Raw genomic sequence first — 26,126 nt, 5'->3', positions numbered from 1 at the left:
CTGAAAGCAGGAAAGGCTCCAGTTTGGGGCAGATGTCACAGGCCAGAAAGGAGATATTGGAACAATTTGAACAAATTTTGCCATTCCAGTATAAATTATAACCTGGTCTACTGCCTGCTGCTTCTGCTAGCTTAGGATCCAGATTAATTCACTGTTTCTTTTTTCTTATATAGACAGGCCAAATCTCTCAACCAATTCCAACAGCAGAGCACAGTTCACGCTGTTGATGGCAGAACCAAGCTCTATCCAGAAAATATTTTTTCTAAAACCAATTTTGCACTGATGTGGAGAATGCACTCCCATGTGAGCCCAGTTCCTCGGTGTAATCTGATGCTACAAAGAACAGCACAAGAAGGACAGAGAGGGAGGATATTTTCCAAGGAAGGAGCCACTGGAGTGGAGAATCAGAGCTGAAGTCGAACTTGGGGTGAGACAAAACCACAAAATTAGCAGCAGAACAGGCCAATGGATTTCCTTCTGTCCCCCTCCTTCCTTTCCCACACAGTTCTTGGTGAAACAGGGAGAAAAATGTAGAAAAGGCGTTGAGGGATGACAGAATTATCACAGAACTATTTAGGTTGGAAATGCCCCCTAGGACTGAGCCCAGCCACTAAGCCAGCACTGTTCTGGTACTCCAGGTAAAAGTGACAGCAGAATTTAGGCTCAGCTTCCATAGTCTGCTGGGATGCACAAGAAAAGGAAATATTTCTGGTTTAACAGACACAGGACACTCCAGCTGGTGCTTTAGACACTCTTTGTCCTGCAAGTTTAATGGTGCTGAAGAGCCAAAAGTACAACACAAACACAGCTTAACCAATGCAAAATTTGCTACAAAAGACAAAATTGCCGAAGCAATTTCAAACATTTTTCTGAAGCAAATGCTGCTCAGACAGACAAATCTGGTTATGACATGCTCCCCAAAAATAGCCATGTCAGACTCAGAATTTACATCTACATAAAGAAGGTTAATGAACCAGGCAAATTGTACTGCACAGGAAACAAATGCCAAATATTGCTCTTAGCTTTTTCTTGTGAGTCAGTGGCTGCTCTGGGAATGGGGGCACTGAAATAAATAGTACCACGTCCTCAGTGCAGTTGGACCATTCCAAAATGCCACAGAGCTGTCAGTCTGCATGTCAGAATCAATGTGCAAGCTTGTCAGGAGAATAGTAGGGGCGATTTGGGGCCTGAAATAGTCACCAGCTTCTGGGGTTTATTAGAAGTAATGGAAGCAAGGCCACCTCAGGATTGTAAATATGGCTCTTTGTTCAGAACTGTGCTGAAGTAATTTACTTTCCGTGTGAAATTGTAAGAGATACATATTTATTCCTGTCTGAAAAAGAAATACTCTAGTCAGAAGTGACAAGACAATTCAGATTATTTGAGGATGTTCAGGGCTCCAATCCAAGACTAAATTTGGAGCCACTAACAAGGTAAGGAGTTTGAGAGAGCAGGAGAACTTTGACCGATATTGACAAAAACTCAGCAATGCAGATCCTTTGTAGGATCCCAGAATTCCCAGGGCAAACCCTGAGGGTCCAAACTGGGGATTTCAAGGAATTCCCATAAATTAGAGGTGCCAAAGGTCCAGCTGCACATGTCCTGAATGAGAAACCTGCCAGTAACCACGATCTCTCAGCTGGAGCTTCAGTGTGAATTAATCCTCGCTTCCCTCCTCTTAGCCATGTCCTGGCCCATCTCAGGTGCTTTTCTCCTGTCACAAAGCTGATTTTTAGTCCTGGTCACAAAGAAGACACAGAGATAGGGAAGGCTGTGCTGAAAATGCAAGCATGAACACAATTAAATACAAATTGCACTTTGTTCCCATTTTCCCTCGCCTGCTGGTTTTCACCTGGGCCTCACCACCTCACACCTGGATACAAAACTGTCTATGGGTGTTAATTACACCTGCTCTTAATTAAATATTGTTAAATTAAATGAAATTAATTATTAAACTGTTAATGCTCTGATTCCCAGATATTCAATGAGGAACTTCACAACCACTGTCCCCTCACAGTGGGGACATTTTAGTTGTGCAGACTGGCTGTTCTGAGATAAATATTGGGCAGGGTTCAGACAGAGCAAGAATAAAGTGAGGGGGAAAAAAAAAAAAACCAAAAAAAATCAAATTTGAATTTGACTTTCCAGGTTCATGTAATCTGACCTGAGCAACAAACACAGACATGAAATTTATGGGAGGCCTTTCCCACAGGATGTCATGGTTTTCCCTCACACCACGCGTTATTCCCCATAATTTAAACATCTATACCAGTCTCACTGGCAGCTCAGGGCAGTTCAGCCTGAAGCTTTATGGATATTTAAGAAAGAAATTTCATTATATCCTCTTGTAAAGACTCACTGCATTCTTTGCATCATGATTCAGATCCAAGGAAACCTCTCCTGACCCTCTGTCTTCCAGCTTTGTGGACAAACTGATTTTGTGTAGGCATGTGCTGCCATCTAATGATATGGAAACCAAAACTTTGGAAGAAAAAACCTCCGAATCGCATTTTAAAAAAGCCCATCCAGCTGCAGGAGGGATTTATAAATTTTATCACCCGAAACGGGGAAGGACAAATCCATGTGGGAAAAGCTGAGGGAAGAGTTAGGTGTGAGGTGTATTGGATCCAAAGCCAGGTTCAGACTGCTTCTAACCAAAAGGTGTCCCCAGAGCACCGCAGAAATTCTGTGCAAAGGTTGTGTGAGGAGCACCTGCAGCCCGGGGCTGAGGCTGCCCTGCACCTGCACTCTCCCCCAGCAGCACAGGAACCTTCCCCAGGGAGCTGCTGCCCCCCTGCCCTGCACAGGACACAAGAAGCTTCCTACAGTTTCTGTTCTGAAATGGAACTTGCAGCCGGGAGAAATCTGATTTTTGTGTCAGATTTCACTCCCTATATCCTTGATAAGAAGAAATAATCTGTCTCGGATAATTCCACGTAAAGGCAGAGTGGTGGCTGCTGCAGGAAGCAGAATTGCAGTGTGCACAGTTCCCTGAGTCTGAGGGTTCTTCAGACAGTCCTATCAGCCCATGAAATATCCACATTTATTTAGTAACAAACCCAGAGAAGGAGAACAACATTTCCTGCCCCCAGTGCTGCCTCCTCCCTCCCTCCTGCCTGCAGATTCCTTCCCAAAACAGAGCTCACAACACAGCTTCCCATTGATTGGATCATTTCACACAAAACCCCCAAACTCTATAAAAATACAGGTAAATGGAACTCCTTCAGCTGAATAGATAAAGATTTATTTCACCTTGCTACAACAACTCAAAGGACACTTATCAGGCCAGAGAGGCACAATAGGGTTAGTCCAGACTATGTGTTACATTCCCAACAAAAACACACTCGGCTTTGTCAGTATCTGCAGAAAAAACCCCTTTAATTCCAACAATTTAAAAATTTAAACCACTTTACTTGAATTAGCCAAATAATTAGGATTTTTTTAATTAGCAACAGCACTGGAATACACAGAGCAGGTTTGCAATTCAACCTGCAGGGGTGGGGTGGATAAAACAGGGGTTTGAGGAGGCTGAGCTTGCCAAGCGTGGGAATAATTGAGGAAAAACTTGCACATTCTGTGAATCTAAAACCCACAAAAAAATTTGCCAATTCAAATCACAAAAAGGCCTCTGAGAAACCAATGAACAAAACCACAAACTCCAGAAGTAACAACACTAGAAAATTAGCTGAAAAATAAAGCTGCCACCCCTCCTTGCTCTGTGCTCAAAGGAAGGAGAGACCACAGCTCTCCCACAGTTCCTCCTTCCAGCTTCTTCCCAAAAATCCAACTTCTTCCTGCCTTCTCTCCCTGTCACTTCATCCTCCTTCCCCAGTCACGGTCATTGTGTGCAGCCAAATTATTTTAATTAATGCAATTAGCTAATAGCCTCCAACAGCCCTTTCCCCTTCTGCTCCAGCAGCAGAGGCTGCACTGGCAGCTGAACATGTTGAAGGGGAGGCTCAGATGTAGAGAAGGGCAAGGACAAAAGTGGTACCTACAGGAGGTGGGAGAGGAGGATTCTGTGCCCCAGGAACCCAAAAAAGTTTCCTGTGAAGTCTCAGGAAAGAGCTTGGCAAACAAGCAGAGACTTCTAAGCACAACCTGGGCTGGTTTGCTGGAAATGAGATCTAAAAATAAGCAGGAAAAATTGAAAGCTGATTTAAGTGCCACTTGTATCACATCATACCTTCATCCCTGCAAACAGCACACAGAGGTTTCTTGTTCCTGTTTTATCTTAATGGCCTATTCTGCTCTTATTTCTGTTTTCTGAGCTGGTCCTGAGTTCTTTGGCTTGTGATTTTTGCCTGCATTTCAACTCTGGCAAAAAAAGCTGGGAAAGAAAACCAAAGCACCAAAACCCAGCAAGCTGATAAAGCCCAGAATAATTCCTGGGGAGGTTTCTGTTGGAGTTGGCACATTTGTTCTTCCAAGGTGATGTGGGGGCAGGCTGGGGGGAGAGCTGGGTGTCTTCAGAGCAGACAGAGCTCCTGCTGCTCCAGCCACAGAGGACTGTGAGCACAAACACAGCCCTGACCCCCCTGTCACGAGTGAATAACCCACAGAAAGCCTGTCCTTGTCAGGAAAATCAATCCACAAACACCAGAGGTTTATGTCCAAAAAGGAGGCAGAGGAGTCCTCTTTATTAATAAAGGGGATAAATTAATTATTAATAAAGGGAGAGGCCATGGGGCATTTCCTGTGGGGTCTCTCAGATTTTCAGAGGACACAGCCTCCTTTTTATCCTAATTTCCCAGCCACATTTCCCTCTCCCTTTCCCCACTGCCTGAGGTGCTTGAGAAGTGCAGGCTCCCCAAACCACCTAAATACAGACCCTCTTTTAATGCATACCCCCGTTTTTCTTTTCCTAGGGAATTTCTGGTTCCTCCCATTGCTTCTGCCATCCCTCAGCACCTTGCTTCATCTACCAGCAGACCCCCAGTTTGCTTGTGAAGACAAACCTGTCCTGGCTTCCATTGTGAGTTCTGGTGAGGGCACAGGGGCCGTGGCTTGGCCGTGCCCCCCTCCCTGCCCCGCTGGGTGTGTGGGTGCCAGGGCTGGGACACCAGGGCTCAGCAGTCCCACGTCACTGCTGCTGCCAGAATTAGCCCTGGCCTGGAGCTGCCTGCCCAAATAGCTGCTGTTTGCTCTTCTGAGCATGGCGTGCCTCCACTGCAGACAGTTTCCAGCCCTTTGGGAAGAGGAAGGGATGATTCATCCGTGAGGAGCAGGGGAAGGAAGCGGGTGTTGGCAGGCCCGGATCTCAGAGCTCCTCAGATGTTTTACAACAGTGTTGAAGAAAAGCTGCTGTGCCTCTTCCAGAGTGGGATGGAGAGGGGATTGAGGGGCTGGATTAACCAGCACACTCCAGCATTTTGTCATTAACCATTCTTGACTATCCTTTTTTAATTGGAATGCCACAAGGACTCATCACAGTCTGGAAGGAACCTCTCCATCAGCTGACAGCAACATCATGGGAGAAACAGGGGCCTGGCTGTGGCTTCTGGCACAGAGAAGTGCCCAGGAGTGGCACAGTCAGAGAGGAGTGGAAAGGTTTTGTCAAAATCCATAGCACATTTTCCTTATTAGAGCCAGGCTTTGGGTAGTCAAGATGAGAAAAAGCCTTTAAGAAAAGAATTTCATTTCCTGTGTTGCAGGCTGCTGTATAAGAGGGTGCCTCAGGGGGCAAGAGCAGATTTTTTCATGAGTGTGTTGTGCATTAAAGCAAGAATTTCTCCCTCTGCATGGGCCAGAGGTATTACAAAGGATCATAGAAAAATTTGGGTTGGGCGGGACCTCAAAGCCCATCCAGTGGCACCCCTGCCATGGCAGGGACACCTCCCACTGTCCCAGGTGCTCCAAGCCCTGTCCAGCCTGGCCTTGGGCACTGCCAGGGATCCAGGGGCAGCCACAGCTGCTCTGGGCACCTGTGCCAGGGCCTGCCCACCCTCACAGGGAACAATTCCTGCCCAATATCCCATCCAGCCCTGCCCTCTGGCACTGGGAGCCATTCCCTGTGTCCTGTCCCTCCATCCCTTGTCCCCAGTCCCTCTCCAGCTCTCCTGGAGCCCCTTTAGGCCCTGAAAGGGGCTCTGAGCTCTCCCTGGAGCCTTCCCTTCCCCAGCTGAGCTCCCCCCAGCCTGGCTCCAAAGCAGAGGGGTCGGGCCCTTTCATTTCTTTCATGGCCTCCTTTTGACTTATTCCAACAGCTCCACATCCTTGTTATGCTGGAGGCCCCAGAGCTGAATGCTCCAGGCACCCAGAAGAGCATAAAAGCACAAAAATCAGAGCAAAAAAGATCATCAGAGGGGGCTGGAAGTGAAACCATGGCTGGGAGGTCATTTCAATTCAGCAGCTGGAATTGAATTGAGGATGCAATTCCCCTCCCTGTGGCATCCCCCTCCAGCAGCAGCTTCTGTCTGGGCAGGGAGCTGGAGGCACTGGGAGCTTGGGTTGGGCAGGGTTTTCATCCCCAGCAGTTCCCAAAGCAACTCCCTGCATGGCCCTGACACAAAACCAGCAAAACCAGCCATGGGTGTGAGGGAAGGGGCAGCAGCAGGAAAATGGTGGCTAGTCTGCATTTTATTTATATTTATGGGATTTATATAATTTATATTTATAATCTTTACTTATATTGTATATTTACATTTACTTATGTTTTCTATTTATATCTATATTTATTTATATCTATACCTTATATAGATATTTAGATTTTTATATTTAATAACAGTGACATGAAGTTGTGACCCCAGGGAACTTCAGTTTCTCTCAGCCACAGATTTGCTGCATGACCTCAAACAAGTTTCTAAACCTCCTCTTGTTTTTCAGTTCCCCACTTCACATCAAGGGACACTTGTCTGTTCTACCAGGGTAGCTGTGATTATTTAATTCATTGGGGGAGGGTCATGTAAAGTACATCCATATAAACTAAAATACACAGAATGGGGTTTTCCCATTTCCTTTAATTTTTGAGAACAAAGTAAGTAGACGAAATCTTGTGCCCTTCAAAACCAAAGGGAACCTTTCTTTGCATAAAATGTTACATAAACCTTAGTGGTTGTTTGTTTTTATTGTATTATTTTTAATAATTCTGCAAATACTTCAGAAAAGGGCAGTTTGTTCCTACTGCATAAAAAAATCATCACCATAGAGCTGGGGTTTTTTTACATTTCTCCCTTATATAGTTTAAAAAAAAAACCAAAGAAGAACAATTAGGAAATTTACCCTCCCACTTCCCTCCCCACCAAAAGAAAAGAAAAAACAACAAAAAACCTGTGGTTTTTTTTAAATCAGTAAAGTGTTAAACAAGTCAGCTATCAGGAGCACACAGAGCACAGCACATCAGTAACACGGGGGATGCTTTAGCCCATGGTAAGCCCAGGTGAAATGTTCCCAGCAGCTCCTGGACACAGCACAGCTCTCCTGCAGGGGCTTAGATGTGGACAGAGCTCCAAAGGACTCAGCCAAGCCCCAGGGCACACATTTTTCTCCTACAAAAAAGTTTATCCCAATCCCAGTGATACAATTCCTCTCTAGGCCTGGATCTCAGGGACACCTCAGTGCCCCAGGCCCCAAAAAGTCTAAGCAAAAGTGAGTTGTGGGGAGCAAACTGGGGCTGAATGACTTCATTGCCTGCAGCTGGAATTGGAGGATGAAGCCCGATATGGAACTGGAGCAAACTGGTAATTGTGTGAGAAACTGGTGCCCATTGTCCGTGCTGGCTGCAGCCTCTGGGAGGCTTTGGCTGCCCGAGGTGTGCCTGGGGAAGGCCTTCAAGAAATGCCCACTTTATTCCCTCCAGGGGACGTTTTCTGTCCCATCTGGGGCACCACAAACCCCGAGGCAGCAGCGAGGGCTGCCCTGGCCCCTCTGGGGTCACTTTGTGCCCGTGGATGGCCCCAGGAGCAGGGGCTGCGCCTCATGGCATTTCCTCAGGATCCTCATTGCCGAGGGGATGACACTGAGATCCAGGCCAAGCACAACTTGAAGGTTCTCAGGAGTCCTGAGATCCAGGCCAAGCACAACCTGAAGGTGCATCTCCCTCCACTGACCCAAAAATATCTTGGCATTCTCCCTGGGAGGGACCAGAGCCCACCCCAAGGCCCACGTGTGGCTCTGGGGCCTTGGTTCTGGGGCCTGGGTGGGTGGAGAGAAAGCCCAGGAAGGGACATTGGGTCCCAAACATTCCTGACTTGTTGGGACTTCCAAAAATGTGAATTCCTAGATTTTGGGGTGTCAATGTCAATTCCATTTCTGCATTGTATATAAATCAATCTGTGGTTTCAATTCTGGGAACATTTCTCTCCCACTATGGTTTTCTTATGGGACTGAGTTTTGATTCCGTGGGAGGCCAGCAGGCACAAAATGATGGTTCTGTGCCTTCCTAAATCCAGGTTTCTTTTAAATGTCCTGCCCCAAGCATCTCCCAAGGGAGATGTGGAAACAGGATTTACGGGATTTGAAGTCCTCTGCTAGGCTTCCACCTTGCCACACACAAAATAAACCCCTACAAATAAGGTAAAGTAAAAATGAAATGGCTCTATTAGATTTAATGAAGTGACTCGAGACAAAGCAGTTCCATAAAAATGCTTTTTTTAAGAAGTAACAGCAAGAGCTTAGAGAAGTGCTGACCGCAGGTACAGTTCTAGCCAATATTAAAGTATAATTAGTGATTTCCAGGGAAATATTTCCTTGGGAGAAGGTCAGGAGCCGTTTCTGTTGCTAACAACTCCAGGTGCTGTGTCTGAGCTCCGGTGGGTTGGAGTTGCAGAGAAGGCAGCAGGTGTTATGACATTTCTTCTGGGCTGTCTCTTGTCTCTCCCCAAAAATCCTGTGCAGTGCAGGATGATGTTCCTCCACAGGTTCCTCACACAACCATCAAATAACAAAAACAAGCCAAGAAAAAAAATTGTCCAGAACAAATAATAGTGTTTGGAATATTATCAGGTAAAAAAAACACATCCTAAGGACACAGTTTAGGGGTTTTGCTACTGGGGCATCTGCACACCTCCTGGAACAACCATCCAGCAGCTGGATCCACGTACAAAATCAGCTTTAAAGCCTGGCAGTCAGTCCAGACCAAGGCCTGACGGGACAGAACCAGCGCTGCTGCCTCTGTGACACTGAGGGTCACAGCAGCCCTGCGTGAATCCCTTGCCCTGCACCACACAGAAATGACCTCCTGGGACTCCTGCAGAGAGAAAGGACATTACCCCAACCTTCTGCTAAAGAAATTCCTCCTCTGACTTCAGTCCAAGCCTCGATCCCATCCAGGGCACAGGAATCAGTGCCTGATCTGAGGGGACCTGGAAAGGACCTTGAAGAGGAATCAGAACACCCTGAGTTGGAAGGATCATCCAGTCCAACTCCTGGCCCTGCACAGGACAGCCCAAAACCCCACCCTGTGCCAGCAGAGGAGCTGTGTAATGCTACACATCGGCATTGTAGGATCCTGGATTCCTTTGGAGGGGAATGTTGTACAGACACAGAGAGCCCTAAACTTTTCCCCTCAGAACATCTCCAGCTCTGTGAAATAACCTTGGTCTCCTGTTGGAGGAGCACAGACAAACACAGGTCACTCCTGGGGGTGGGAAGTGCCAGCCAAAATTCAGGAGCAGCCGCCCAGGGAGGAAGATGCACAGGTTTGGGAGGTCTCCTGAAGAGCACATCCTGGCAGAGACCAGGAACTTACAGCAGCAAAATTCAGAGCCCTTCAGAACCAGCCTCTGTCCCATCTCCAGGAAAACAGTGGCTCGGGATGGGCTCATTCCACATTTCCAACCCTGATGAAGCCAGTGGAGGGTGGAGAGAAGGAGGTGGGAGCAGCTGAGGCGCCGTCAGCATCACCAAACTCACCCTGAAAGGAGAATTCTTCCCAAGCAAACCACAGGACAGGCTGGTGCCTTTTATATACACACATGGACAGCTGAAATGGTCTGAAATGCTTACAGGTTAGAAGGTCTATACAACATTACACCTGCCACAAATCAAAGTAGAAAAGTTTTACAGCACATTATACAGGTCCCTCTAAAGTCTAAAAAAAAAACCAAACATTGACTGGAATCACCATATTACAAGAAGTCATCACTAACAGACAATATAATACTATTTCTTTTTCTTTTACAGAATCATTACGGATAGAGTAATTTAAAAAAATCACTTTTTAAACAAGTATACAATTTTCACTTTAAAATTAACTGGTTAATAAAATTCTGTGCAAAACAAGCCAGCCTCTATAATTAAGTGAATTTATTTATTTCTTTATACAAAAAAAAAAAAAATAAAACAACAAAAAAAAGTTCTTTCAGAAATGTGTTTCCTTTTCTGTGATGGTGGAAATGGTGCCATCTCCTTTCAGTTTGGCATCGCAGTCATTTATTGCTGCAATGTAGGCTCCTCCTCCGAGCTTGCCCCGCATTTTCAGGTCTGAGCTAGGTGTAATCAACTTCCTGAATTTCTAGAAAATTGGAGAAATTGGAAATCATTACGTTTTTCTTGGTCACAGACACACCTCTCTTTAACAGATCGATTATAAAAGGCTTTTCTCCTGCACATCTGCTTCTCATTTATTCCCCTTTTGTGGGCACATCCTCAGACCTGCAGGCTGCACAATTCTGGGTAAATCCCACTGGACCAAAGAAGGCAGAGCTCAAACCAAAGTGAATTTTTCTGCTGATTTAATCAGCCCCTTTCATGAAGACACTCAGCACTGTGTCTGTTCTACAGGTACATTTTGTTTCTCATTTTATCATCAATGATGTTCACTGGAAAAAGCAAATAAACCAGTGACAGCCAAGGTGTATTAAGGTGTGATAAAGAAAAATATCCTTTCTCTTTTCTTTGAGCAATGACATCCACAGCAAGGTTGCTGCTCACAGCAGGAAGTTGGCTCCCCAAGAAGCTCCCAGCTGTGATTAAAACAATCCTCTTGTCATCCTGGCAGGGAAAAGATAAGGACCTGTCTGCAGTGCTGCAGCTCCAGCAAAGTCTGCTCACCGGCAGGGACAGGTGGGGCTGGTGCACTGAGGAAATACTGAATGTTTAGATTTGTGCAGATTTCCTTTTTTGACTCTCTGAGACAACTAAATCATGGGTGATTCACTTTTAGTTGATATACACAGTAAAGATTTCCTAGGCAGCCTCCAGGCTGTGTTTAATCAGCTGAATGGAGTCTGTGCAATGTGGACAAATCGAGGCTTTTCTGCAATGCTGAAATCCCAAATGGCTGAATCAGGTTTGTATTTTTGTTTCTTCTGCTATTGATTCCTTCACTGCCTTTCTTTGGGGCTCCCACAGCAACGAGAAACTTTCCAAGCTTAAATTTGATAATAACCTCAGTCTAGACCTAACCTGACACGAAATGTCAGAAAATTGCCCTGAATCTCTTTATTTGGCTGAGTTTCTCATTTAGAGAACTGAAATTAACAAAACTGTACAGAAAATGAGAATGTGGGCAACCCAGCTCCTGGAGAAAATCCTGGCAGCACAAACAAAAACCATGGAAAAAGGCAGCTGACCTGAGGAAATGGCTGATACAAACTTTGAGGGATTTGGGTGATGTTACAGACATTTTAAACTACAAATTGTGCTGGAAACAGAGCACCTTAAATCAATAGTTTTGTTTAGTTTACCACTGGCAGCACAAAACCCAAGAGGAATTCAGAATAAACCAGAGAAAATTCAGAAATCTCTTTCCATCAGCGACTGAGAGCCCTAACTGGGGGATGCAGGTGAGGACTCCCAGCCCTTTCCCAGCTCTTTTTCCAGCATCACTGGATATCTCTCACCTCCATGAAGGTGCCTTCTGTCTTCCAGAGCTTGATGCAGATCCACAGCGGGATGCAGACCATGGAGGAGAGCGCCATCATCCACCCGATGCCGTAGCCCCAGTCAGGGTAGATGTACACGTTGTTGTATTTCAGGGGTTTGTATTTCACCAGGAAAAAGATGAAGATTCCCTGAAGCAAGCAGAGATATTGTCAGAGGTATTTGTGGGCAAACCCTGCACGTGTAACAAGGATTTGGCTGAGGGTTTAGGCCAGGCCAGGCTCTCTGAGGAGGAAAAGCAGAGGGAAGCTCTTCATCCAGAGAAAAAAACCCACCAGCAACCTCCTCTCTCCTGTACAGCTTAAATAACACATCTCAGAGGCTCCTGCAGAAATGAGCAACCTTTCAAGTTTAATCCTATTTACCACTTGGTGACAATAAACCCTGCACTTTGATGGCAAGCAGCACCTGGGCAGGAAAGATTAAGTCTTGCTACAGCTACAGTGAACCAGCTGTGATTAAGTAACTTGAGCTGGGTTTTCTCCAACCTGTCAGGATGAAAAAGGAAAGCCAAAATTTTTGAAGTTACTTTAATCCACTGTGTGTACCTGCAGTTTTGCAGGCCAATGCTTTCATCCTGCCAAAAACTAAACTAAACTAAAAAAAAAATCTGTTTAAATTTCTAATCAGGCAGCTTGGACCATTTGGATGCATGAAATAGAGAAAAGGTACCGTGTCATTTTGTCCAACGTGGTGAAACGAGTGCACAAGAGCAAATGGTGGAGAGGTCATTTCAGAATTGGTGCAAATGAGTCAGAAATTTTGCTAAGTTTGCAAATGAGAAGCTGGATCTCGATGTTGCCCAGCTCCTGTGGTTTGCAGCTGCCATCATTGGAGTATTACACAGCTGGAAGGGGTGTTGGCATCCAATCCTCAGTTTTAAGGGCAATCAGATCATGTTGCTTTTGGAACTTTGTCCCTGTGACACTGACACAGATCTGCAGAGCTGGCACAGCTTCCTTCCCCTCCCTCATGCCCGTGGGATGAACTCTTGGCCTCTCCTACTACTTTTAAAAGTAAAATACATCTTGTCTCCTTTGGGAAATGTCCATACCCCAAAGAGAGAGGAGAAAGGAGGAGAAAGCAGCAGAGGACCCAGCACAAGTCTGGAGAAGCTCGAGCCGTGTGTTGGCACACAAGGTGCACTAACCACAGGGAAAAACATCTCTCATTCTGGCAAATGTTCTTCTAGGGCCCTGGCATTATTTTTGTTCCTATGACTGTACATACTAAGATTTTTCATAGACTGTTTAACAACTTTTACAGATCCTACAGAATGTTTTTTTATTTTAAATACATGCTACAAATCAATAGGCTTTTTTCTCAACTATTAGCCACAGAAAATTATTAAAAAACATGTATAGAAACCCCTCTTTAAAACAAGTTATTTGGACATTCTGTACTTACTGCACAAATACCTGGAGTTAGGACCATCCAGCACCATTTAATCAACGACACAGGTTTGTACCCAATCATGTCTTCAATGTTCTCATAAAAGCGATTGCTGCCTGCCCAAAAAGCAAAGGAAAAGCAGATGAAGAGTGCACATGGAAGGGGTTGTCCAGGTCAGGATTTAAAGCAGGGAAGAGAAAGCACAGACAGAGCTGGGAAGGCTGAAGCTGCTGCCTCTTTCCCTGGGAAACTCCTCCCTGCCATCTGCCCTGTGCTCATGGCAGGGGTTGATATAAAATTCCTGCTGCTAGAAAACTTCTGGTGCTATAAAATATTTATTTCATACAGATCATTGCATCTCTTATCAGAGATGGAGATTTCATTAGTGTGGTACAAGCTGTCACAAAAATATTAACTTTTCCTTTAGTCCTACTCTCCTTTTTCCTCCACACCTTAAGTTTTGCTTTCCTTCATAGCATGAATAAACCTAATATATTCTGCTTAGTTGATTTATTCTCTTTCTTGTAGAATCAGGTTGTAAACAACCCCAGTCCAAGAGTATCTATTTTATATATAAATATATTTAGATGCTATGAGCTCATGTGTGAAGCCAAGGATAGCTGCTCACATGTGATCTGCACTTCTGTGTTGTTTTACAAAGTGAAATTATCTTTGTAGAGAAAAAGGCATTCATGACTATTTTTTGGGGCATGGGAACATGGAGGGTCCCATTCCATAAGGGCACAAGGTTCTCACTTTGCCTTTATGCAAACAGGGAACTTGGATAAGAAAAACAGAGCAATTTTTATCACTCACCGTACACCCAGCCTATGCAGACACACTCAAATATGGCAACAAAGAGCAGGCACATCCCACTGGCTGCATAGGAGTCAAAGAGCTGAAAGACATACATCCCACCCTGGAGGAGAAAATAGGGAAGGGAAAAAAATATTGGGTTGGCACCGGTGGCAATATTTCATAGCAAATCTGTTTTAATTACATCGTCAAGCTGTTGGCTCCCTGGCAATCTTCCTACTCAAGTTGGTTCCTTCTTGAACAAAGAATATTCATTTCTTGGTTTTTTTTTTTTTAACTCTGCACTTCCTTTAGGGTGGTAAATCTGGAGTGAAGTAAATTTGGTTTTATTTGCAAAAATACTGTCCCACCTCCCTGCTTTTCCCTCGGTTTGTTATCACATCGAGCTGCAGATATTCCCGGGTGTTTCTGACCTCCAGATCCTGGCTCTGTGTCTGTGTTATTAATATGTAAAATAATTAATTCAACTGTGGGGAAAGGAGGTAAAATCTGTAGCTGCTGAAATCCCTCTGTGATGGTGTAGGGACTACAAAATGAATAAAGTGACCTAAAAAGTGTGAATTCAACTCACAGACTTTAAGCCACATGACTGAAACAAGTCTTTCTTATTTCTCACAAAGCAAAAGAAATAAGAATCATCCAATTAATAACATTATGGGTAAAATAATTAAAATGATATGGATAATATTACACTTCTTATGTGAGACAATCATTTATCACATCTGTGTTTAATATTGAAATAAGGAGGAGGAGGAGTTCACAAGTGAGCATTTTAATGAAAAGGGATTCTAAAGAAGGAAAGAGGGGCTTGAGATGAGCCCTCGGTTGGAATTTAATGTTTTTTGGGGAGCTCAGGAGATCCATCACATCTCAGACAACTTTCTGCAGATGGAAGAGAATCCTAAAAATAGGAAGAAACCTAAATTTCTACTGCAAAGTCATCATGGTGAGGCTTGGCAAATACCTGAGCAAAATGAAGATTTAGAGATCAACAAAGACAGTAAAAGGTAAGGACAACAAAACTCCTGCAAGGATATTCCTGCAGTTTGAAGAACTTGTTTTCCCTTCACTCTTCAGATTTATATTTCTTTTAGCCTGTATATCTTGATAATAAGAGATAGTCTTCTCAGTACTCTGCTCAACACAAGCTCTGTGGAGGGGTTATTCCAAGATTTCCCATTTTACATAGCCAAGATGATTTATTTCACTGAGAATAACAATGATTACAGGTAAATATAAAGTATATAAATATAAAAAAAAATCTGTTTAATGCATTTTTTCACACAGAGCATTGAATCTCCTATCAGAGAGGGAGATTTGATTAGTGTAATTAAATATTAATGGTCCACGTTCTAGGTTATTCCAAATTGGAGGGGACACAAAAACTTTTGCTCAAAACCAAAGATGGTTTAATTTTCTCTTTTCACTTCATCCTTATTGTTTTTCCCATCCAAAATGTGATTGTTCCTGCCCAGGGTAAGCAAGCAGAAACCACGATCAGCGTGTGTGGTTGGCTGGTGCAAAGCAGATGGAATTTCCTTGGCTGTGCTGTGTATTTTTGATTAAGACATTTCCTGAGCTCAGCCGATAAAACGAGGCCGCTTTTCCCATTTCAGACGTTACACAGGAGCTGACAACAGTCTCTCAAGTATTTTGTTGTCACGTTCCTGACAGTGAAATTTGTCTGTGGCAAAGATTCTTGTGCTTTATCTGTTGTGATTTCAAGCACAAACTCTTTTCCTCTGGGCCAGGCAGCTCTCACCTCAGTTAACATGATGAGGCCGAGGAAGTAGGACACGACGGAGAGGCCGAGGATGAGCAGCTCCCTCCTGTAGCCCCTGCGGAACACCTTGGGGTACATGTCCACCACAGCTGTCACGATGCTCTCCACACACACAAACTGCAACAGAGGACAGCAAAGATCCAGTGAAATCTGCTGCTGGGATTGGGATTTGCCACCTAACACTGTACATTTCCTCCTGTGTTTTCATCACAGAGGGTCGGTGATCCCTGGGGACGCCCTGTAAGCAGAAACTCAAACTGAAAGGAACATCTCCCAGTGGAAAAGTCCAAAGTTATGGATTTCCACCAAACCCAAACAGTTGGATTCTCTGATATCATCCCAGATTGCATTTGCCCTGTATGAATGTATGAGGTGGATTAAATGAAAAGGAAACCTTTCAAATGTGGCTGGAGTGGGAATTAAATAACGTACAAAGCCTTCAATGGATCATGTCACTCCAGGCACTTTTTCCAATTTTGCCATGCATCCTCCAACCTGCTACAGGAGCAGCAGGCTTTGGGGAAAGTTCTCTCCATGAAGAGAGAAGTTCCCAGAGCTGTTGAGTGCCCAAGCCAGGAATTCTAACAAAGGAGAGCAGGAACATGTTCGGCATCTTTAAATATCAAAAAAAATCGAAAAGCCTGAGCTTCTGACTCAGGGCTCTGCAGCAAAGTTTCTAAAACAGGGCCCAAAATAGACATTGGAATAGTCAAGAGCAAAATCCAGGAACTGCTCACTTTAAAAAAAAAAAAAAAAATAAAGACTTAAGAACCTGTTAGATCATTAAAAAGAGTGGTTATTAAAACATTAAGTTTAATGATTGGAAATGTCATGCAGAACAAGCACTGCTGAGCTTTAGAATCATAAATTTTCTGAACCCAGTCATGCCAAGGGCTGAGCTGCATGCTAAAACACCCAGGCACGTCACATTCCTCTTCAAGCAGCTTTTGCAATTTTTCCAGTCACACGGGGACAGCGACTTTTGTGCTGCCCCTTTGCTGCAGGCTATGGCTGCACATTCCTTGCTATGGTATCTTGCAGTAAAAATACACCATAGGAAATTACATTGTCACTATCTGATATTCAGCTTCAAGATTCAGTGCAAAGTGCTTTAAAAACAGGCTGGTATTTTACTGAAGTGTGGATTTTAATCAGCCCTGCTGAAGTTCAGACTGATTTCTGTGTTAATAATGAAAGCTAGAGTCAGGCTGAACCAGCCCTTGCAGTGAATCAAAAAGGGATATCCAGCATCACAACTAAGATTTAAAATAGCAAAGAATTAAGTTAGGGTTCAATCTTTCACCAGGCTGTTAGGTGTGATTTCCACCTGTTGGGGAGGCTAAAAAAAATCATTGGAATGGGGTTTGTTCCCTACCTGACTGTCCAAGCCCAGGAAGATGAGCATCATGAAGAACAGAGCTGCCCACAGAGGAGACAGAGGCATCATGGTGACAGCTTTAGGGTAAGCAATGAATGCAAGTCCTGGTCCTGGAAAGGAATAAAGAAATGCAAAGTTTATACTTGTGTGGGAGTTTGAGATGGAGCTCAGCTCCTCCAGAGCAGCCTGAGCTGTGGGAGAACAGCATTGCTGACACCAAAATGTGCCTCTGGCTGAGCAGGGCTCACTCAGCATCACTTACCAGATGTTTTATCTGGACACACCCATTTTCTCACTTTTCCTCTCCTGCTCCCTTCCCCAGCCCACCGTGGAAACTGAGTGAGTGAGCAGAGTGTGGATGCTCAGCTGCTGGTCAGGGTCAGCCCACCACAACCTGACTCTTCTGTCATGGCACAGAAGAGGAACTAAACCCGAGACTGACCACCTTGACAAACTCTACCTCTCTCATAGTCTAACAGTTATCAGTACCTTATTCTGAGGCTTATCAGAAATGGCACAGCCCTGTCTGCATCCTGGCCAAAGGATGCTCAACTTCTGTTCAGACCTCCCAGTGCTTTATGTTCCCCTTTTTTTGTGTGGATGTGCAGCACTGCAAACATCCCTGAATAAATCATAGCGGCTGCTCCTGTGATTGCCTTATATAATTTAGGAACATATCCTGGAATCTTTATTTTTTCCCTGACCTGGTGCAAGGCAAATGCTGGTTCCCATCCTGCTCTGTGGTTTTGGGTGCTGCTGTGTGACATTGGCTACATATTTAGAGAAATCTTCAAAATAGAACATTTTTGTAACAGCGCTGATAACTTCTCAGATCGGCTAAGAAATCTTCTCACCTTGCTCATGTCTTTCTGGTTTTATTTATCAGCTGCTTTTTATGAAGCCAGCCAGCTTTCAAAGCAGGGGCACAAAGGCCCTCTCCCAGGCAATAAAGAAGAACCCTGTGCTCCTGCTGCAATAATTTCAGTGTCACACACTGCTGCTTCTTTTTTCATTTAAAACAGCATTTACAAGCTCCTATAATGAAGTGCAAGCCAGTTGTATTGAGGGATTTAGGAAAAGATAAATATTTTCCATGAGAGCATCAGTGAAACCCTGCTTGTGTTGCAGTTTTCCTGGGATTAACTCCACAGCAGTCATTTCTCCTCCTCAACAGCTCACCATTTCATTGGGCTTTTTTTCTGGGCATCCTCCTGTTCTTTTTCTTCTGCTTGAGGATGTTACAGCCACAAAGGTGTGGAGTAACTTCCATTGGATGCCCAGCTCCAATGGTGTTTGTGGATGGTTCATTTTTCATAAATCTGAGCCTGTGTACCTGTCTGGTTTCTCATTTTAACAGCTGCAGCTTTTTTTCTTTAATATCCTGTTTAATTTATTTTTGTTTTTTCCAGAAGGAACAAATATTTGTGGATTTCAGTCTGTCTCATTGAAAGAAGGTGGGATGCAGGTGAGGATTAGCACTCACAACTCAGTTTATCTGCTAAACAACATTCTGGAGGCTCAGCTGGAGTAAATTTGTGTTGCAGGGGCTCTTTGAATTCATATACTTGCTTCTATGCACAGCAGCATTGATAATTTTCACACACAAATGTATGGCCATAAAAATAGTTCAGAACTCTTCCTGCAGCAGTTATTCCATTGAGTCATCCCATCCACAGGCCATGGCACACACTGTGAACTCTGCCCACATCATCTGGGCATTTTTTGTTAACTCAGAAATCTGCTTTTGGAACTTACCCGATTCTGCAACTTCTGCAATGGGCACGCCTTGTTCATAAGCCATAAATCCAAGAACTGAAAAGATAGCAAAACCAGCAACAAAGCTTGTGCCACTGTTCAAGCAGCAGAGCATGATGCAGTCTCTGAAAATATAAATAAAAAACACTGCAGTTGATCTCCAGAGCTGGGCTTTCTTTCATCCGCTGAGCCAGAGGATTGACAGAACCCTGGGCTGCAGGAATGGAGAGCAAGTTTTTCATTAGCAGTAAGGTCCCAACTCATTATTAATTATTCCTGAGAGTCACCAGGAATTAGCACGTGCAGGAGGACACCAGCAGAATATCCTTGCTTGTCTTTTAACTCCTGGAGTTGCAAAGCTGGTGCAAGTCACTTGTTGTTTTCCAATAAAATCTTTAAAAAACATGTAAAACTATGTAAAGCATGTAATAATCGTTAAAAACAATATACACACACATATATGTATATAATATATAATATTATATACATATATATGTGTATAATTATATATGTGCTAATAGATTCCAGAGGATATGAACTTGTTAATAAACTCTATAAAAATGGTAACATTTTTTTTCCTGAGGGAAGAAAAGAAAATAAATCCTGTTGTCGCATCTTAGCTCCTTCTATCCCTGTTAGAGAACACCGGCAAAATATATCCATGCAAAATACAGCTGCAGTTTGGTTTCTAGCCATGTTTGAGAGGCTGTGGGAATGAAAATCACTGACATAATCTGGAAGTGTGTGCATGGCTAAAAAAGTGTCTCAAAAGAGGCCAAGGCAGTGCAGGGACAGAGATCTCTCAGGCAGACACATCCCACACCTAAACCACAGCAAGGACAAGGCCAAGGTGAAGAAAGATTTCTTTTCCCAGACTGGAAACGTCACAAGAGAAAAGCAGTTTAAAGAAAGGGAAGGTCCTCTTGCAGCAAGGTGTGATTTCCCCCAGAGCCCAGGGAAATATTGCTGTTCCTGCTGCTCTGACAGCTCTCCAGGCGTGACAGATGATGAGGCACTGATGGTTTATGCTGACAGTCATTCCTTGAAGAGTGTTTGCCACAGAGACAGCTGTGTACCTGAGAAAGCAATAATCTAACCCAGATGTTTGAGGTAAATTAGGGTTCTAACCCACTGAAACACAAGGCAAGCCTGGAGCTGCCTCGAGCCCATCCCTTAATCTGCTTTATCCCCATCTCACTGTGGCTCTGAAGCAAATTTTTGTGCAAGCTACCAATAAGAAGAAAGGACCCTGTAAAATCCAGCAGGTTCTGAATTCACAGCTTCAATAATTCAGTAAAGGATCACATCTTTGTCACAGTTTTGCTGTTGAGAATCAGAGACAATTCCTACTTCAAAGTCTTGGCAATTATTCCCTCAAAATTTCTCTGCTAATCTCCCTGCTTTGCTGTTTAATACTTTTATCCTGTGATGTCATCTCATCAGTTTTTGGAGCTCAAAGTGAGGTGAGCAGTTCCAGCATCCTGTTCCTTCACTGATGAGCCCTGCAGTGTTTCCCCCAGGTGTCCAAAGCTCTTCTGCCACCCCCGGGACTCACCTGAGCACATTCCCCTGGCAGGGAGCACCCTGACATTCCTCAGCTGCAAAACCCGGGCTCAGCTCAGCCTCTGGGCCATGGGGGGCTTTGGCTCCCTCTTATCACCTCAGCTTAATTTCAAATATTAATTTGGGAAGGTTTTATGTTATCACAATTGCAGAGTAAAAATAATCTCTGTGGCACAACATCTATGAATTGCTAAGATGTGCCCAGCTATGAAAAATTATTATTCCCATTTGTAGTGGAGACTCAGACATGGACAAGTGCAGTGATGTTCACACTTCTTCCATGCCTGGAATCTCTCTAACACTGTTCATTTGCAGTGAAATACTTGCTGAAAATATAAATTCCAACTTTATTTGTTTGCTTCTCATATTAAATTATCCCAGCCCAGGCCAGCTCTACACTTTGGACATCGTAAAGCAAAATGGCAATCCAAAATAAAGGACTGAGGAGCACAGAGGCCTTTGTGCTTTGCAGAGATACAAAAAAATGAAATATCAGCCCCTTCCTGACCTTCCCAGTGAATTTCAGCTCCAAAGAGCTCTGGGGGGACTCTCACCCCACCTCTCTCACCTCAGGAAGTGGTGAGTCAATACTGAGAAATTAAAATGGAGTGTGATGAAACCCTGTCGATAAGAGAGGTCACAAAGATGAATTTTCCAATCCTCTGGGGGAAAAAGAGAGATCCTGCAGGGGGGGGATGCAGCCAGATGATGCCTCCACTGGGCACAGGCTGGTCTCTTCAGGTAACATTTGGTTTAGATAATTCGCTGCTTCAAATGCAGTCTGAAGAAGATGTTTCCTTCTGAGGAATGCTGTGGCTCAGGATATTTGAGAGCTGCTGGTTCCTGAGGGGGAGATAAGGGCTGGAGCCCCTGGCAGGGTTTGCTGCTCCCTCCTGAAGCAGGGACAGAGCCCAGCTGGAGAATCCCACAGAACAAGAGGATCTCCTCTCTCAGGGAAGTCTGGCAAACCACAGCACCAGACCATCTGCAGGATAAGTACACATTTCTCCAAGGAAAGGGAAAAAGGGGGATTTTCACCCCCTCCAGCCACTGAGGTTCCTGTTCTTTTCAGATAACACCACCCCAGCTGAATCGTTTCACAGCCAGGGAGGCAGTCAGAGACTGAACACAGCTTCTCTGAGGGCCCTCATGAAAATATAACCTCCAATTTCCCTTCCCTTGGCCTTGCAGGAGTTCTACCAAACCCCCAGCTCCTGGCTTTTATCCCACAGGCAGAAATAACCTGTAGTTCAGGGGTTTTTTTCTGCTATGGGAAGAGAAACTGGAAAGTGGATCTGGATCTATTGATTTTGAAACCAATGTGTTTTAAAACACAAGTGCTCAGGAACCATTGAAAGGACAACGTGAATTTTTTATGTGCACCCTTGGCAGGAGGACATCAGAGCCTGACTGAAGCCCAGACTGATTTCAAGTGAAAGGAAAACTTCAAATTTTTATGAAAACTTCACATTCTTCCAAATTAAACTCCTGCCAATCACCTGAATAATTCAAGATGTGCATCACTTCTCTCCCTGCCTGTCAGGCAGGACACTTCTGAAGATTCATGCTGCCTTCCTTGAGGAGCTTCTCTGAGCCCACAGAGCCCCTGGCATCCCTCCATGTCCTTCCCTGCCTTTATGGATTCCTCAAGACCCAATTGAGAAATTCCCATTTCTCTTCTCCTCCTAGACTAGAAACTTGGCAAAGGACAAATCTTCAGGTCTTGAAAGTTTTGTCCACGCGTGAAATCACTCCTTTATCTCCTGCTCCACAGTGGGAACAGGGGAGCTGACGCTGAACTTGTACCTGGGAATGGATTTGGGATTCTGAGCTGGATAAAAACCCCAGGAAACATCAGTACACCTGTGTGTTCTCCCTGTGGGGAAACACTGCCTGCTGCTGGGCTTCCAGCTTCTCAGAGGAGTCACTTGGGATACAAACTCAGGACATCCAGGGAGGAGCTGCTTTTGTTTTTCAGTGAAAGATACATAAGGATGATAAAAAATTTCCTATTCAAGGACATGAGGTCACTTTTGCAATTCATTTACCACATTAATGAATTAAATCAGGTTTAAATCTTAAATTCACCAGGCCCACGTGCAGCTCAGACTTTCCCATTTCCCACTGAAATATCTCTTGCCATTATTTTCAACTGCAATTTTCCCTTAGGGAAGAAAAATTGGAGTAAAACAGAGCAGAAGATGTTGATGTTATGATCAGACTGTGGGGATTGCAGGAGGAAAACCCCCAGCTTGATTTTATTTTTTTAAAAGTGCTGGTTAGAATATAAAATTGTGGTTTTCACATCAGAGCTCTGCCCAGCTTTGCCACATTCTGCACTCCACTGCTGTCCTGCCCCTTCCCTCAGACTTGTTAAAAATCACACCTCAGGACACAGTGACGTCTCTTTCCTAGCTGGGAAATTTGGGAAATGTTTTGTGAGGGGAATTGTGGAGTTTGGATGGAGTAAAAGGTGTTTGGCTGCAGCCTCCTCCTCAGCACCTTCAGAGCAGAGTTTCACCAGCTGAGCTCTGGGGTCAGGGGGAAGGGAAAAAAAAAAATCCATAAATGCAAACTCCTGCTTTTTGTAGTGGGTTACAAAAGCTCGGGAAAAGCATTCCTGGGCTCCTTGTGGCACTGACAGCTTCTAGTTGGGATACAACTGAGGAGAAATATAAATAAAACTGAAGGGAGGAAAGGAGGGGAGGCTTTGCTGAAGCTTTGCTTGTGCTAATTAGGGGAAAGGTTCATTACCAGCAGCTCTGAAGGTTGTAGGGGACTCACACCACCTTCTGCAGCAAAACATTTTGTCTTGCTAAAACATGGAAAGAAGGAGTAGTTCCTCAAACCGCCTCCTGAACTCTCCAAGTAAAACTGTAATTTAGAATTTAAATAAATTTTGGGGGTTTGGGGTTGTTTGTTTTGGATATTCTTTTGCTTTTGGATTGTATTATTCCCTTTAGAGGAAAATGAAACTTTAATTCTCTGTCCGGAGATCTTAATGGAGCCACTACAACCAAACTGTCCTTGTAGGAATTTCAGGGAAATGAATTCAATAACTGTGGATTCCAGAAGAAAAGAGTAGGGTTCATATGCCAGTAATGTGGAAAGGGGGTTTTGTGCAAATCATATCTCTCCTATCCCATTGACTCAGGAGAGATTAAAACCTCCTGAAGTCATTGGCAATTCCCTCCTTGGGGATATGGAGATAAGCCATGAAATGCTGCCCATTCCCTCTGGGTTGGGGCCTGCAAACTTCCCCAAAAAATGGGGAGAGGTGGCGGTCAGAGCACACACCAAACTGGGGTGAAGTGTAATAACAATTTTTGGTAGTACTTTTTTAAAAAGCAGCTTAAGTAATGCACACACACTCAATTATACCAGTCTGAAATCCTGTATTTTTCCATGCAGTTCTGTGTGTACTGAGGGGTTGTGGAAGGCTCAGATTTGACCAAAAGGGATGAAAACACCACATTTTGGAGCAGACTTCCTCTGAAGCAGCTCCAAGAAACATTACAGATCTCTGTCCCACTAAAACACCTGTGTGTGCTTCTGGTTATCCATGGGAAAAGGGAAAAAGGGAAGTGATTCCAAATTTCACCCCAAGAGCAGAATTGCAGCGTGGAAGGTGTTACCTGTAGCAGTTGTTGTTGTAGTTGTTGTAACTCCCCAGGGCTGTCAGGCACCCCAAGCAGATGGCGTAGGAGAAAAAGATCTGTGTGCCAGCATCCACCCACACCTGGAGACAGAGAACAGGGAGAGCTCAGGAAACCAGCCAGGAGAAATCACCCTCCTGCAAAATATTGGCTGCAAACCTGCATAGGAAGCTCTGCAGGTTAAGAGGGTCTGGCAAAGCTTATCCAAATCACAACCTTAAAAAAAATATCTTGCTGAGAAGGAAATTCCCCTCCCCAGCCCAGCTGGTCTTTACAGGCTCAGCCTAATGTAGAAAGGGAGACAGAATTCCTAGAGAAGAACCTCACCCATTAAATTCATTAATTGTTTTTGTATAGTTTTGCTAATTGCAGCCTAAATAGAATCACCTGCATTTATCTCACTCCCATTGGACAGTTACTTATTCAAATTTAAAAATTTAGTGTGAATAAATGCTCTAAAGACAAAACAGGCCATTCCCTGATAGTACATAAATTAAGCTGGGGAAAGGAGGGATAACTTATCCAGGGAAAGGATGTTTTTAGCAAAATTTAATGGATCCAACAGGCACAAAGTTACAGTTCTGGTCACTGTACAATCAACAAGTTTGGTAGAGTTTAACGAGTCGGTAGCTTTATAATGTCATTGTGGGAACATTTATATCCTAAAGTGATGCAAACAATTTTAAATCAGAGGAAAGGAAAAGGAAGCATAAGTTGACACAGTGAGATTTGTCTCCTCAGAGCAACCTCAGAACATTAATGAGCAGGTTCCTTTTCCTTTAAAGCAATTTATTTCACTTGACCAGTGTGGGTGTGTTCCCACTGGAGCTGAAGGTACCCCTTGATGTCCTGGTTTTAACCTGAGGATGATGTGGAGTACCCACATACAGCTGCAATCCAGTAAAATCCTGTTCCTGTTTTCCTGGGATAAATGATCTCTTGAAGTTCTTTGTTAAAGCAGAGCGACCAAAACACCAAGCCCTGAGTGATAATCAGAGGCAGTGACTGTGCAGCCATTCCCTGCTGGAGCTGGAGCCAGGGAAGAGAACAATCTCAGGACTAATAACAACCATCAAATCCTCCTAAACACGCGAGGGGGATGTGTTTGTTTTACATCTGATCAAGTGAGACCTTGCTCTCTGGAGCTGTTGAGTGTTTCTGTTTAGAAATAACATTAGGATCACATTTGATTTACATCAGAGCCTTAGAGGGTTTCGTTGCTGTCACCCTGAATAAGACACAGCTGGTTACATCCCAGAGCTTCAGCACTGCTGAGGAAAGGCTGCACACAGAGAGGTTTTTGACAGACAGGCTCTTTAACAAGACTGGAAGCTCCCAAAAAGCTGTGAGGAGCGTGGCTCAGCTGAGAACACCCCGTCTGCTGGGGCCCCGACAAAAGCTGGGAAACTGGATCAGCGCACAGATCCTTCCCTTCCCAGCCTCCCAGAGCTGCAGGGAACCCAGAGGAGCAGCTGCCCTTCCTGCTGGCCACAGCTCTGATCATCCCTGGAACGCCAGTCCTGCTGGAAGTGGGAGCTGTGCTGGAAGGGAGCAGCTCCAGAGCTGCTGGAGCAGAGAGCAGAGAGCACATCCCTCCGGAGCTCCTGCGCCCAGACAGAAAAGCAAACTCCGGCCACAAGTGATGCTCTTTCCTTCAAAGGAAACAAAGGCTGTGACATCCCACAAGGATTCAGACTAAAATGTGGCAAGCACTCTATGAGAACACTTCTGCAAGGAAACATTGACAGATTCTCTAAAACTGGAACCAGACTGAAGAGTGCTTTTGTTGCACTCTGTGACATCAGTCTAGAAATTCCCTCAGAACTTAGGGCTGATGTTTAAATAGGAATGGAGAAGCAATTTTATTTGCTGAATGGAATAATACAATCTGTATAGCTTCTTTTGGGTTGTATAATCAGAGGACAAGTGACATTTAATTTGTCCAGGTTTCTAAAATGGC

At 44.3% G+C, this 26,126-nt stretch overlaps 1 protein-coding gene across 3 annotated transcripts in view; it reads right to left on the bottom strand.

The window, feature by feature from the left end:
- Positions 1-8,572: 8,572 nt before the first annotated feature.
- Positions 8,573-26,126, bottom strand: part of SLC6A11 (solute carrier family 6 member 11) — an 88,560-nt gene continuing 71,006 nt past the window's right edge. For all 3 annotated transcript variants that reach the window (XM_088061871.1, XM_014260438.2, XM_088061870.1), the window contains exons 8-15: positions 24,146-24,249; positions 18,948-19,072; positions 17,190-17,302; positions 15,794-15,931; positions 14,032-14,134; positions 13,231-13,331; positions 11,784-11,954; positions 8,573-10,453 (exon numbers count right to left, since the gene is read on the bottom strand). In XM_088061871.1, coding sequence (XP_087917997.1) covers positions 10,301-10,453; positions 11,784-11,954; positions 13,231-13,331; positions 14,032-14,134; positions 15,794-15,931; positions 17,190-17,302; positions 18,948-19,072; positions 24,146-24,249 — 1,008 coding nt within the window. In that variant the 3' untranslated portion in view covers positions 8,573-10,300. The remainder of the gene's footprint in view (positions 10,454-11,783; positions 11,955-13,230; positions 13,332-14,031; positions 14,135-15,793; positions 15,932-17,189; positions 17,303-18,947; positions 19,073-24,145; positions 24,250-26,126) is intronic.

This window comes from Pseudopodoces humilis, chromosome 13 (genome assembly GCF_049639895.1).
Source record: "Pseudopodoces humilis isolate 2021_Gansu_Grassland_sample_001 chromosome 13, ASM4963989v1, whole genome shotgun sequence".
In the NCBI taxonomy this organism is placed as follows: Eukaryota; Metazoa; Chordata; class Aves; order Passeriformes; family Paridae; genus Pseudopodoces; species Pseudopodoces humilis.
Note: the sequence above shows the minus strand (reverse complement) of the source record. Positions and strands in the feature narration are given on the sequence as shown.